Source organism: Salvia splendens, chromosome 3, assembly GCF_004379255.2.
Source record: "Salvia splendens isolate huo1 chromosome 3, SspV2, whole genome shotgun sequence".
Classification (NCBI taxonomy): Eukaryota; Viridiplantae; Streptophyta; class Magnoliopsida; order Lamiales; family Lamiaceae; genus Salvia; species Salvia splendens.
The window spans coordinates 43,051,123-43,065,778 of record NC_056034.1 but is presented as its reverse complement, the minus strand read 5'-3'; the positions used below and the strand labels follow the sequence as shown (position 1 = coordinate 43,065,778).

At 34.7% G+C, this 14,656-nt stretch overlaps 1 protein-coding gene across 1 annotated transcript; it reads right to left on the bottom strand.

The window, feature by feature from the left end:
- Positions 1 to 2,606: 2,606 nt before the first annotated feature.
- LOC121796194 (transcription factor bHLH35-like) lies at positions 2,607 to 5,786 on the bottom strand. Its single transcript, XM_042194966.1, has 5 exons — positions 5,644 to 5,786; positions 5,130 to 5,295; positions 4,771 to 5,052; positions 4,531 to 4,701; positions 2,607 to 2,920 (listed from the first exon to the last, which is right to left on the bottom strand). The coding sequence occupies exons 1-5, from the start codon at positions 5,715 to 5,717 to the stop codon at positions 2,831 to 2,833; spliced, it is 783 nt and encodes a 260-aa protein (XP_042050900.1). The 5' UTR covers positions 5,718 to 5,786; the 3' UTR covers positions 2,607 to 2,830.
- Between the last annotated feature and the right edge of the window lie 8,870 nt (positions 5,787 to 14,656).

The following is a 14,656-nucleotide window of genomic DNA, read 5'->3' as shown; positions in this document are numbered from 1 at the left end:
CCCGTTAACTACACGATATAATATAAGCTGATGTGACATGGTAATGACCGAAACCTAATATTACACTATAAAAATTAACATGATTTAAACCCGGTTTACAAGGAATTAAAGTACTAGTAGAACATAATTTTTTTAAAATAATAATATTATTTCTTAATGAGTTATTTGTATCCAACCCGCAATTATCGACTCTTAACTGATCAACCCGATAAGAATACAAATCATGGCTTAACCCAAATCCATAAATTTCGTATGAATTTATGTCAAATTATCAGGTCATGTCGAAAATTGTAAGTCTAATTATTATACACAAAAGGTGACAATTCTACCACACAATTTAGAATTTGCCCAACTTGCAAACACCCTTCTCCTTAAAATTGTTAGTTTGAACTTTGACGTATATGTAGCTAAGGGAAAAACACGTTTTAAATGGTCACGTAGTTATCAAACTATTTAAATGGTGGCTAATTAACTATATTTAATTATGGTAAATTAGATATAATACTCCAAAGTCCTAGTTAGTAGGCAATAATGGCAATCGTGTGCAGAAACATGCTGCGAAGAGATATGATGATTATATGAAATTAAATTTAATGGGCCAGGACGCCAGGTGTATATATACATACTATCATCTACAAGTAGTCAATAAGAGCATCTCGCGGGCGTCTCGAAGAGACGAGACGGTCGCAAGATAGCGTTGCAACCTTCCATCCCGGTCCCGTCTCGCTGAGCGTCTCATCCCAGAGGGATGGCTCGCGCGACAGCTCGCCACGCGCCAGCGCTAGGCGTGACGCCCACTCGTCGGCCCTCGAGTAGGCGTCATCACGCTGACGGAATAAATCAATTTTTTTAAAAAAAATTCGATTTTAATATTTTTTATTATGGTAATGTTACTGTTTTTTACCGTTGAACGGTAATTTTTTAAATTTTTTTTCTTTTTTTATTCTATAAATACTCCTCTTTCATTCTCATTTATACACACAAACACACATCTATTCTTATCAAATCATCTCTCTTTCCTCTCTAATTTTCATCTCAAAACATTATTCTTCTCCCAAATTTAAATCATTTATGGATCCATTTGAGCAAATGCGTCGCATAATGGAATAATCGCTAGCAGAAGATCGACATCAGGAGGAGGAGGAAGCCGCGGCGCCTCCAAGGCGATCCCGGACTTACATCCATCGTAACCGGGAGGAAGCCGCCGCAAAGTTGGTACGCGACTACTTTTGTGACAACCCGGTATATGGGGAGAGACCTACTTCTGTCGCCGTTTCCGCATGCGGAAACGGCTATTTATGCACATCGCAAATATGTTGGCAGCCCGGGAAGAGTTCTTCCAAGAAGGGTTCGACGCCGTTGGCCGTCCCAGTCACACGACGCTGCAGAAATGTACTGCAGCAATCCGTCAGCTTGCTACTGGACAAACGGCGGATGTGTTCGACAAATACCTGCACATCGGGGAAAAGCACTGGGAGAATGTGTCTGATAAACTTCTGCAAAGGCGTCCGGACAGCCTTCACTTACGAATTTTCCGGAGGCCAAGCACCGCAGATTGTCAGTTTCTGCTCCAACTTCACGAAGAAGTGCACGGATTCCCCGGGATGCTTGACAGCGTTGATTGCATGCATTGGCAATGGAAGAATTGCCCTGTGGCGTGGAGGGGGTCATACACGAGCGGCCACAAAGGCACCCACCCCATCGTTATACTCGAGGTCGTTGCCGACTACCGACTATGGATTTGGCATGCGTATTTCGGGGCCCCCGAATCGAACAACGACGTCAACGTGCTCAACCAATCCGACCTCTTCACCGAAGTTTTGAATGGTAATGCGCCGGCCATCAACTTCATCGCTAACAACCGGAAGTATAAAATGGGGTACTATCTTGCCGACGGCATCTACCCGAAGTGGTCAACCTTCGTGAAGACGTTCAACAGGCCGGTGAACGAAAAACAGGCTCTTTTCGCGCAGAAGCAAGAGGCTGCTCGCAAGGATGTGGAGAGAGCGTTCTCCAAGCTCGCTTCAACATTATCAAAGCCCCGGCTCGTACGTGGTTTATGGAGAATATGGTCGACATCATGTATACGTGCATAATCTTGCACAATATGATTGTCGTCGACGAAGGACCTGAGGCGGGAAATTGGTTCGACCCTGAAACCCCGAGAAGCTCTACCGCAAGTAGTCCGCCTCGCAGTGGAGTGCATCCGTCTATGCAAGATCGGTTGTCTATTCGGGTAAGGACACGTGATTCTACCACCCACGCCTAACTCCAAGATGATCTAATGGAGCACATTTGGGCAAACTTGGCAACCAGTAGAGTGCACAGAAGAAATTGAATTATGTGTTTTTAATATTTTTTTAGGATTTTAATTTTTTTTTTAATTTTTTTAGAATTTTAAGTTGTAATTTTATTTTATTTAATGAAGTGTGTTTTTATTAATTGAATTTGTTGGAAATAAAAATAAAAAATGAAATTGAATGAATAGTTAATGGATGAGGTGGTTAAGAGATGGAGGGTTGCAGGTGCTGTCTCTTAATTAAGAGATGGGATGAATAGTGAAGAGATGAGACGGTTAAGAGACCGCGTGGCGGATGAACTTAGAATTTTAAAATCAACCAACTTGCTTATTTACATATACAGTACATTGAAAGACAAAGCTAAAACCTGAAATTAAGATAATAGTATTACATAATGATGTGAAATTACCATTGATTGAAGTGCAATCACACTCAAATACACACATATAAATTTTACATGTAAATATATTGTTTAAAGATAAATAAATAAATAAACCTTTTTTTTTAATTGAAGACAAGTGATTGTTTAATCATATGCTAATTGGACTGTATGGATCATTCAGAGCTGCTATAGCAGCTCTTATCTTGAAATTCAGAACATCTTTGTCCTCATCATCACCCTGAAAATACAAAGAGATAAAAAAAAATATTCAAGAAAATATTTTTAAAAATGGAGTATTTTAAAATTGTTCCAACATTAGTAAATAATTTGGAAATGATGAACACAAATCTGAGTGGACCAGTATACGAATCTGTACTTTGATTGATATATCTACTCATACAATAGTTTATGCAAATTGATATAAAAAAAAGATAATAGTATATGATTCATGGATGGTGAAGAGTGACCTCAAGTATCTACTAAATATCTGATCAAGAAATTATTAATTTAAAATCATATCCGTAGCTTAGTTATAGTAATAATAATATGGTGTCTCATATATAATGAAATCTGATAATGATACTCTAACACGCACCATCAATCCATAATAGAGAACTAGTGTAAAATAGCAAGAAATTCGGATTCCCAAATTAAATAATGCTTGTATTATACTCACTAGCTCTCTTTTTGAAGGAGAAAGCACAAACATATTTGGTCCATTAAAGAAAAAGTAAAAGTTTAAAAAAGAAAGAGAACCAATATAGGCCCCACCGCCCACAAGTGTTATTGGATGCAATAAAATATCATATATTAGTATATTAGTAATAACTGCAAGTTGAAATGAGATAATCAGTAATCACCACATGTTTATCGTAAGTGTTGATCAATGATCATAATTCAAATCGTCTAAGCTGCTTTCACTCGTTTTAAGTAAATTTTATTTTTATATTTATTGTATATGATTTGAAAAGATGCAAGTGTAATTAAGTAAAGGAAAACTGAAATTTAAAATTAGGGCATAGATAAAAAAAATTAGGAGGATAAGATATATAATTTGATAAAAAAAAATTATGAGCATAAAAAAGAAAAAAGACATAAGATGAAAATTGGATTGGGAAGACAGGACCACGTCAACGTCTACCAATTTCTCTATCTTCCAACTTCCATTCGTCTACATTAATGACAAACAAATGCTGTGTTTTGATTTTGAATGTTGAAACACATAATGACTAATCTACCCCTGACCCTAAAGGAGCCCACTCGGTTCGATTTGGAGCCTTAGCCGGTATATCAGTTTTACCGGTTTGTTCCAGAAATTGTGGAACTGTGACCGGTGATAAATCATTGATTTTAATTCATTCCTTTAAAACGAGGAAATTAAAAAATATCATTGAAACCCCAAGAAAAAAAAGGTTAGATCGTAAAAAAAGCACAAATTTTAAACTAGTGACCGAAATCATCAATTGTCAATGCTAAATTAGAACTATAAATTAAATTTATCAAGCCGATTATGGTAAGATTCTCTTGGAACCAGACCGTAGCATCCTTACCTACCCATAATAGCCATATTTTTTTAGCAACATACATCTTTTTCCTATTATGTTATTTCCTACCTTCAAGTCCTTTCTCCTAATATGAAAACGCTTTTGGCGGCCATGAACATATATAAACTACACAAATTGAGCTTTCATATCTTCAAAAATCTACAATTAATTTGTGAAGATCATTAAAATGTTGATATTTCATCAGTTCCTAATTGTATATACAACAAACTCCACCTGACCAACCATGTTAATTATGTTACTATCTTGCAACAATATGAGAGAGAGAGAGAGGAGAGAGAGTTACCTCGACGAAAACAGTCTTGAGAAGCCTGCCTGAGAAAGCAGTGATATTAGCGGTGATGATTCTGAGATTCAACGATTCAAAGATGTCACACAGCTTCACCATTGTGTCCGGTCCTTTACTGCAGGTCAAGCTCACCACTATCGTCTTCTCCCCCATATTTGACACCCTCAACTGCATCACAAATCCATCATTTTAAGTAACAATGCTATTCTAGATCGAGAGAGAGATCGAGAGACAGACCTCGAGGAGATCAATCGGAGACGACGCTGGCGGCATTGGGTAGGAGGTAGACGACGGCGCAGAAGTCGACGACACACACGAATCGTAGTAATTCTCCATCGTTCTACTCCTCTTAATCGGCTGCGAAGCCGAATACGCAGTGGATTCAGCTTGATGATCCGAGTAGAAAGCCGGAGCCCCGCCCGATTCCAGCTCCAGGATCTCCTCTTGGATCCGCCTCTCCTCGTTGTTCAGCGACTCGATGTACTCGATCGCGTCCTTGATGATCGACGCCTTATCCATCTACACATGAGAGGATTAATTAATTCGAAAACTTAAATTAATTAATTACGTCACACCACGCGAAATGCGTGTTCTACCTTGCTGATGTTGGGGACCACTGCTCTCAGAGCGTAGAGCCTCTCGTTGAGCTTCTTCCTCCGATTCCTCTCGGAGACGATGTTTTTGGAGGCGGCAGACTGGTCGACCCCTCCCTCCGGCGAGCTCGAGTCGTAGTAACCGCAAACAGACATATCTTCGAAGTAACTGCACTCAATTGTGCATGGAAATTCAGTGATTGATAAAAAAAAGTTGAAAAAAATCACGAAATCATACTAGTTTGATTCCGATCACCAGAAAATAACAAATGCCGTAACTATCCTTTTCCGTAGTTAACCAAAACCTCGATGCTCGAATCCTACTTAATTTTATCAATTCAACTTCTCTCTCATCAATTCTCTCGCAAAATTGAGGAAATCGAAGATCATGACAGTTTCAGGTTCCGATTTAATTTCTGAGACGATTTCAAGCAACACAGTACACACTCACATATACATACGCATATATTCATACAAGTAACATGAATTTTCGCAGGGAGCAACAACACCAACATACCTGCCTAGTTCTTCGGTTTGGATGAAATTGTTGGGCCAGAAGCTCTTGATGTCGTCGTCATTCATGTTGTCCATGATGTGGTGAATTTTGTGTGCGTTTATGATCTAGAGAGAGAGAGCAGTGTAAAATGATGAGTGGAATTAACTTGGGTTGGGGTTTAGGAATCTGAGTATTTATAGAAGGTAGGGGGGAATAATAAGACAGAGAAATGGTGGTTAAGTTAGAGAGAGAGAGAATATGAAAAATGACCCATTGTAAAAGGAGTGGCCCAGTGGGCTCCTTGAAATGACAAAAGGTACAAATTTTAAAGATCCATCAAGAAGCCGCGTTGTGTCACCATTTCTACAAATGCGCTTTCCGATTTATATACACTTAACAATTTTGTTTTATATTTTTCAATCAAGCTCATGCATTTTACTTTACTATTTACAAAACGAGTTTCTATATTTCTGAGAAATTCATTTATGGTGCTTAATGTATTGAAACACTTAATCGATCTAAATATAAAAGGCAAATGTCTAAAAGCAAGTGTTTCTTGTTCTCTAGCCACTCTTTTTGGTTTGATATTGGTCTTCAAGTAATCACGTGCTATTTCTGTTGTTACACGCTTCGACTTTGATAATGGTTCGAATTTGAGAGTTTTAGTTTTGGATGTGTGCTTCATATTTGACGTGTAATCATACTTTAAACTCGTAGATATTTATGTATAAAGTGAGTCCAATCTATTTATTCGGCTTTTTAAAATTGAACTTTATAGTATTAGAAATGAGTCACTCACCCCTTAAAAGGGCTCATAAGGGGGAGGGTTATCCACACTTATATAGAAGAGATAGGATCATCACCAAGCCGATGTAGGATAAGATATTAGAATTTTAACACGCCCCCTCACGTGTGGGCCGGAATGACACATCGGACTTCCATCACGTGGGTAGGCAAGAGAAGAGATAAAAAAAATAAACTCCATCATCGACTTGGGCCTGCTCTGATACCATATTAGAAATGGGTCACTCACCCCTTAAAAGGTCTCATAAGGGGGAGGGTTATCCACACTTATATAGAAGAGATAGGATCATCACCAAGCCGATGTGGGACAAAATATTAGAATTTTAACATATAGGTTAAGCGCAATGTAGAATAGACAAAAAAATGAAGCTTATCGGTTTGTGTTTGAATGTTTGAACAGTGGTATATGACCGTATGATAAGTTGTTAAAAACAGAAAATAAAAATAATAGTAAATAAAAAATATACTACAAATTCACATATTTACAATAGCTCAACTTAACTACAACGCTGACAATAAAATTTGCTTCAATAGAAGGGGGACTACGTATTATTTGTATAACCAATATTTAAAATTTATTTGTACTGTATTTATAGAAATTTAACTATAACTCGAAAGTAAACATATAGACTATATTTCAGTACTACAATAAAGATAGTGTATGCACATCAGCAATAACAAAAATGTAAATAGTTCATAATATTTCGGAAACTGGGAAGTGGGAAGTTTCCAATTAATAGTGGATTTAATAAAGCAGTCCACTTTAAAAGCTTTTATAAGAGAAGTTGCTTTAATTAATTGATTAATTAAGTGTACTGTCGTCTTTTTAAAAGACTCTAAGTTACCACAATTACTTTAAACTGGAATGTGTATTTAATTTGTTTACATTTGATTTATACTGTACAAGTTAATTTGGTCGTCAAATAGGATTTCGATGTGGTTTCCTTGATATGGTCTCATATCTTCATCAATAATTAATAGGGAGTAAAATATTAATTGAAAATATTTTATTATGTTCGAGGAAACACGAATTGAAAGTTGAAAATAGATTATGTCCAAAGTGAAAACGCCAACTAAAAGTTAAACCTGGTTTTTCTTATTTGTTTTCTTTGATTTTATTCAGAAAAATAATTTGTTATGGGAAAAAAAGTTTTATTAGGTCTATATGTTTTACAACATACTCTCACCATTCCACAATAGAAGTCCTATTTGATTTGGACACGGATTTTAAGAAATGTAAAAAAACTTTGTTGAATAAGTTAGTGAAATATAATTCTCACTTATATGGAGTACTGAGTACTTACCAGTAGTAGTTTTATACTCCCTCTGTCCCACTTTAGAATTCCCGATTTTCGTTTTAGTTGTTTCATTTTAGGAGTCCCAGTTAGAATATTCAATAAATGGTAATAGGCCCCACATTTCACTCACATTTTATTATAAAACTAATATATAAAAGTGAGACTCGCATTTCACTATCATTTTTTTACCAACTTTCCTTTACATTTCTTAAAACCTGTGTCGACTCAAATGAAACCCCTAAAGTGGAATGAAAAGAGTAATAAAATGTAATTGAAATAAATAGGTGGAATGTGAGATCTACTTGTCATTTATGATAAACGTGAAATATGATACTTAATGGGGTGATAGACAGAAATGGAAAAATATGACTTTTACTGGAGGACGAAGGGAGTATAATGGTTGAACTGTAACTAAAATGATATTCCAAAGATTTGAGTCAAAATGAAAAGACAACATAGGTTGTGAATTAGAAGCCGATGTCCGAAATTTCCCATCACAATAGAACCGTCGATTAATCAAGTGAGTGATATGGGAGGATGCTAGAGGTTTGTTGTCCATAACCGTGCTTAATGATATTCCAAAGATTTGAGTCAAAATGAAAAGACAACATAGGTTGTGAATTAGAAGCCGATGTCCGAAATTTCCCATCACAATAGAACCGTCGATTAATCAAGTGAGTGATATGGGAGGATGCTAGAGGTTTGTTGTCCATAACCGTGCTTTTTTGGTCAATGCTTTTGTTTTTGCGGTGTTGGATGCCCCAGAGTTTGTTTTTTGTTGTGTTTTTGTTGATTGTTGTTGGCTTTGTTTGCTTTTAGATATATTTGGTATTTGGTGTTATTTTGTGTTTTGTTTTCGAAGGGTCTGATACTGTTTTATTTTGTCTTAGTCTCTGCGACATGACTCTAAATTGCTTGTAATGAACATTTGCTAGTTGTTTGCCGCCTTGAGCATTAATATCTTACTCAAAAAGTGGTACTCCCTACGTTCCTTGTTAATTTAGTCATTATTCCATTTCGGGAAGTTCCAAGATGATTGGGTTATTTCTATTCTTATCAAAATGTAATACAATCTCCTACTTTATTTTCTGTTCATCCATCATTTGTTTCTTCACTTAAATACTAAACATCTCTTTCTTAATCTCCATACTAAAAAGAAGTGACTCAATTAAAAAAACGGAGAGGATTTTTATCTCGTAGACTGCAAATTTAAGAAGCTAGTAAGATATCTTAAATTATGGTTAATAATAATTACTACATAATTGATAAACCGAAAAATTGATGGTATTTTGTACTGCGTTCTTGCAGCTTGAACCATTTTTTTCTCTATTAATACAATATGCTTATTAGTTTGCAAATCTACCACCCAAGAGATGCCGCATGTCTCTCTCATTCCACGTTCAACTTTTGTAGGAAAATAATCATAATTCAGACTTGATTATTCTCTAGATTAACAACACGATAAAAGACAAATTAATTAGTGGAGTGAATGAATTCAAGACCACGAGATCACGGGATAATTACATATTTTATACAAAATGTTTTACCTTTATTTCAATTTAATACAAAAAGTATCACGTTTACATATTTCATACAAAAGGTTTACTTAGTGTTCCTAAATAATACATTCAGTTAAATATTTTAAACACCGTTAGTTAGTTTATAATTTATCCAACTTATCATCATAATAAAAGAATAATTAGAGATTTAATACAATTAATCACTCTAAAAAATAACAGTCAATATCAATTCTTCCAGCAATTAATCGTCGTTTAAAAAAATTCTGTCTCTCAGTATACTCTATTTTTTTTATTGTATTCTTTATAGAACACAATATAAAATAAGTCTATATTTCATCTTTACAAAATGACTAATTTAAGCTTCCAACAGTCAATAAGTCAATATTTAATTTTTACAAAAAAGATTCAATATCTTTTAGTTGTATTCTCCTTTGTTACATGAGAAAGCTTCGACAATAAAATGCAATTCGCTAATTTGATGGTGAATAGAGGTGATTTTTTTCTATGTGGTTTTTTTTATTTTTGTGAGTAATAAAAATAATTGTATTTGAAATAATTAATGGAAAGTTCTAATTTAAAACTTTTTGTACAAATTCGAAACATTGATGAAACTTTTTGTATGCATGATGTAATTGGAAGTAACGGTGTTAGTAGGGACTTGACAGAATGTATTATTTAGGAACACTAAGTAAACTTTTTGTATGAAATATGTAAACTTAATACTTTTTGTACTAAATTGAAACAAAGGTAAAATATTTTGTATGAAATATGTAATTATCCCCGAGATCACTTATGACTCTTGACAAATTGTACTGTAGCAGTATTTCCAAAAAAAAATTATATTTTTTTGTAAAATTCGATACCCCACAATGCATGCACACTCACAAATAGTGATACCATACTAATACAGAAATATACACATGTGTTAAGAAATGAATGTGTTATGCGTGTTCCAAACCTGTTTGTTTGAAATCAACTCAATCCTTCACACTCATTCTTCCACTTTAGCAACTAAGTCAACATTCAAATCGAGAGATTGACTTCGGTTCCACATGCCTCAATTTATCCTCCAATAATATACATGCACAAGCAATGCCACATCCGAGTGAGATTGACCGAATTTCTCGGTGATTTATGACGTTTCAATAAATTTAACCTTTGGAGCTATCGTTAATTCCATAGCGTTGCATCTCAATCCATCTTTCAGGGTTGAGGTTCACCTCCATTCTTTGTCTGTCACTCATTGCCAAATGCCAACAACTATAAGTCTGTCCCTACCTTCCGGCACCAAATTAACATTAATTTTATTCACTTTATTTGATTTCACGAGTTTCATTTCTCAGATCAGTCATTGTGCACTCAACAAAATCCTTCAACAATCACTGGTGAACCATAACTCAATCGATGAGGCTCATGTTACTCTGTCATTCAATAATACTCTCTCTATCCATGAAAAATAGTCTCATTTTGCTATTTTGGGATGTTCACAAAAATAGTCTGATTTTTTAAAATGAAAAAATTCTCTCTCGTTTTTTTCTCCTCTCTCGTACTTTACCTACTTTTTCTCTATATCTCTCCTGCTTTAATCATTTTCTCTCTCCATCTCTATTACTTTACTAATTTTTCATTAAAACTCATGTCGTACTCAAATGAGATTATTTTTTGTGGATAAGGACCGAGCCACTTAGTCTGCGTAAGTATAATTTTATCGAAAGTAAATTTACACTAATAAAACATGTTTATACACTAGCTTCTTTTTTGTGACTCGAGTTAAGAACCCTCAATGGTGGAAAGCAAAACGGTTGATGAAATTAAAGGAAGTGGAAACACATAAAAGGCCAAAACAGCTTAGTGTGTTTTTCTCCTGTAATAAAGCATAGTGACGATGGTGAAACTAAAGTCTCCGATTAATCAATTACATCATCACACGTGACGTGTTGAAGTGACGTCATCGGATACTTGCGTGAAATGGAGAAATTCGAAGATTAAAGTTATCGGCTGTGATGCATCATATTTAGATCCAAGCCACAGGTTTGGCTCGAAGGATCTAATTGAACACTACTTATGCTTTCGTCCTATAAAAATATACACCCTTTTCTTTTCGGTTCATACCATAAAATTAATACACTTTTATAGTAATTTTTTCTCTCTACAATTAAGTGAACTACTTCTCCACCAACAATATTTCAATTATTTTTTCTTTCTATCTTTCTCATATTTTACCAATTATACATTCACACATGTCGTCCCTAAAGTCTCTATCTTTATGAAACAAAGGAAAAAAAAAATTCCCTTTCAGTCTGATTCTAGTTCTAACTTTTTTAAGACCGAGCAAGTTATTATCGATTATGGCTCAACATCTTGAAAAGTCGAGAACAAGTTGTGGAATATTGAAAAAAAACATGTACGAACAAACATAAAAAAACCCCGATAAAAAGCGATAAAAACCTTTGGTTCTAAATCGAAACGACGAAAATTTTCAGGTTCCAGTTTTCCAGGATCCGGAACTGAGGACATTAAAACTCGTACCGACCACAAATGACCTATTTCTATGAAAATGAGGGAGTATTATAAAGAGAAATGATGGTTTGATTTTAATAAAAAAAAGTATAATATTTGTATAAATTATATTTTTTAGGTAAATTAAATATTTTATAAAATTATTAATAAATGAATCATCGATCGTGACTCAAATTATTGAAATGGGAAAGGGGAGAATTTGAATAAATTCGTGGGCATCAAGTTAAAAGTCCGCTGTATATTTGAGTCCATCTGTCCACACACAAATTTCTTATTCATTTATGACCAAACATTTCAGTATGGTATCTACCAAATGAATGTCTCTTTTATCATGTCCAATTTGTTTTCTCGTACGTTAACAACATAAGTGGTCACTTAATATTGACAAAGTTGTCAATAAAATTACAGAATCAAAATTTGTTAGAATTAGTTTATGTGCATAGCTAATTCATCAAAGGTTCAAAGCAAACAAATTCGATTTGCATTATCTTGATGTATTTTGGTTTGATTACTAAATAATCCCTTAAAATTATTCTTTCTAACTTAAAAATTATTTTAGCTCGCTAAATACTATCAATATCAATAATGTGAACTCTACTCTTCACTATTTTACTTCAGGTGGAATACTTTTTTTCTTTCACTTCTCTTATCTTATTAATTAATACTACATTAAAATACGTGTACTTTTAAAAGTTTATATTTTAAGAGAACTATATTGGGCCAAGCTGAATGGATTATCGTGATTCGTGAGTAAATAAGGCTTGATTTTAACGAAACCAAACATGCGACCCAAGTGGCAAATGTCTCCATAAACTATGGTGCAAACAAATCATAAAGTAATTATCATCTCAAATTTTAAAATAGTAGTATAAATTTTAGCATAACATATTAAAAACTAATATTTCGTGACACGCGATTTGGATACTGTCTCTGTAATCCAGTTGAATAAGTCAAGTCTTGACAGAGAGGAGAGGGAGAGATCCAGCAAGACAATACACGAGGCAAACCAACAGTGTGAAAAGATAAATCTTAAATCTTAATACTACATTCATAAATAAATCTTTGAAAATAAATGGCAAAGTAATGTCTCAGAAATAGAGAGGGTACTTTGACATAAATCATAGTGAAATTAAAAGTATAAATCATTGAAATAGTTTGGGCCAATAACCCAATATAATTGCAAAAATAATATGTTTAGGGAATATAAATGTTAGAATGAGAAGTACTAGTAGTAAATTGGGGGATTGTTTACATTAGCTATTCATAGATGTATATCTACTCGATCCTTCCCAGAGGCATCACTGAATTGCTGTAAATCATAAAATACGATACATGACGAATACAGCTCAATATAAACTCTACAATTTAACAATAAATCGTCATTATTTTTTATATGTGACACATCCATACCTACATAAGTAGGTTAAGTACGCAACCTTTTTTCCACTCGTTAATGATTTCAATACTAGAAAATTTATATATAAAAAAAACAATATATTTCCAGTGAAATAGGTAGAAGTGTAGAACGATCGAATAATATGATTTCATGAGTAAAGAGATCGTTATAATGTAGGAACTTACTAATTTTTCTTTAGGGTTAAATTCTAAAGAAGAATGGTTCGACGAGAGCATCCACAATAGAATGATCCTAGCCACAACCTAGTTATAGTCCAGTCAAAAACTCATCTTGCCACGTCATCATGTCATTCCCACATTCTAGCCAATGCCCTAGCCCAGCAACAGCCTAGCCAATGCCATAGTCCTCCCGAGAAAAAAAACAGCAAAAACAACAACAACGAATTGAATTGGAGAAAAAAAACATAATAAAAAAACGAAATGGGAATGGGGCATTTCATAAAAAAAAAATCAGCTAGCCGATTGCTCGTCCGCGCAATAGTGGACTAGCGATCGGCTAGCCGCGCTCCCCCACGCCCTAGCTCTAGGGCGTTGTTTTTCATCCTCTCGGCTAGCCTACAACGATAGCGGACTAGCCGAGTGCCCTAGCCGCACGCCGGTGGCTAGTGCGCCGGCTAGTCCGCTATTGTTTAATCAATCTATATAAAGAGAGAGTTGGGCCGATTATGCCCAATATATAGAGAGATTGTATGATATTAACCCATAGAAGGAGTAAGATTTAGTAAAGCCCAGCAATTTCCATAAAAAAGCCTAACAATTTCCATGAAGCAATCTTTAATGCTAGTGGGCTTGAATAAGATCTTTAAAGCTAGTGGCAAGTAATAACCATTATTATTATATATGTTCAAGCAGCTCAAGATAAATCTGTCAAACAAAACATATAATTATGTTTCAAATAATTGACCTATTACAGTCAAACAGACAAGTTTGTATAGTCGGTGCTACGTTAATGAGTATAATTATAGGATTATTGGTCGATACAAAGGAAGGACTAACTATGATGGCTAATTTTTGTCATCCAAGTCATATAAAGAATGTATCCTCTATTTGAATTCATGGAAAACCATAATCTTTATTTTGGTGAGCAAATTTGTATGCATGTGTTATAATCTTATCGAAAGAAAAATGCTAGACCAGTCAATGGTGAGGAAAGGTTTGTGACAAATGGTCAAAAGTCATACCTTAAAAAATCCAAGCATAAAACAATAGCAAAACAACAACCAAACAATAAAGAGTAAACAACGACAACAACTTAATTCGATTAAGGCAAACACTAGCCGCAACAACAATAACAAAAAAAAAAAGATAACAACAATCAAACTTGGAGCACCTGACACCTCTAAAACAGAAGGGGCTAAAATGTATGCCTAGGGACCGAAACAAACATGGAATCAATTTTCACTCTAGTCTAGGACATCGCTCACTTGATTTATCGATAGTTTATGAGAGGGGATGATTCGGCACCATCTTAATTCA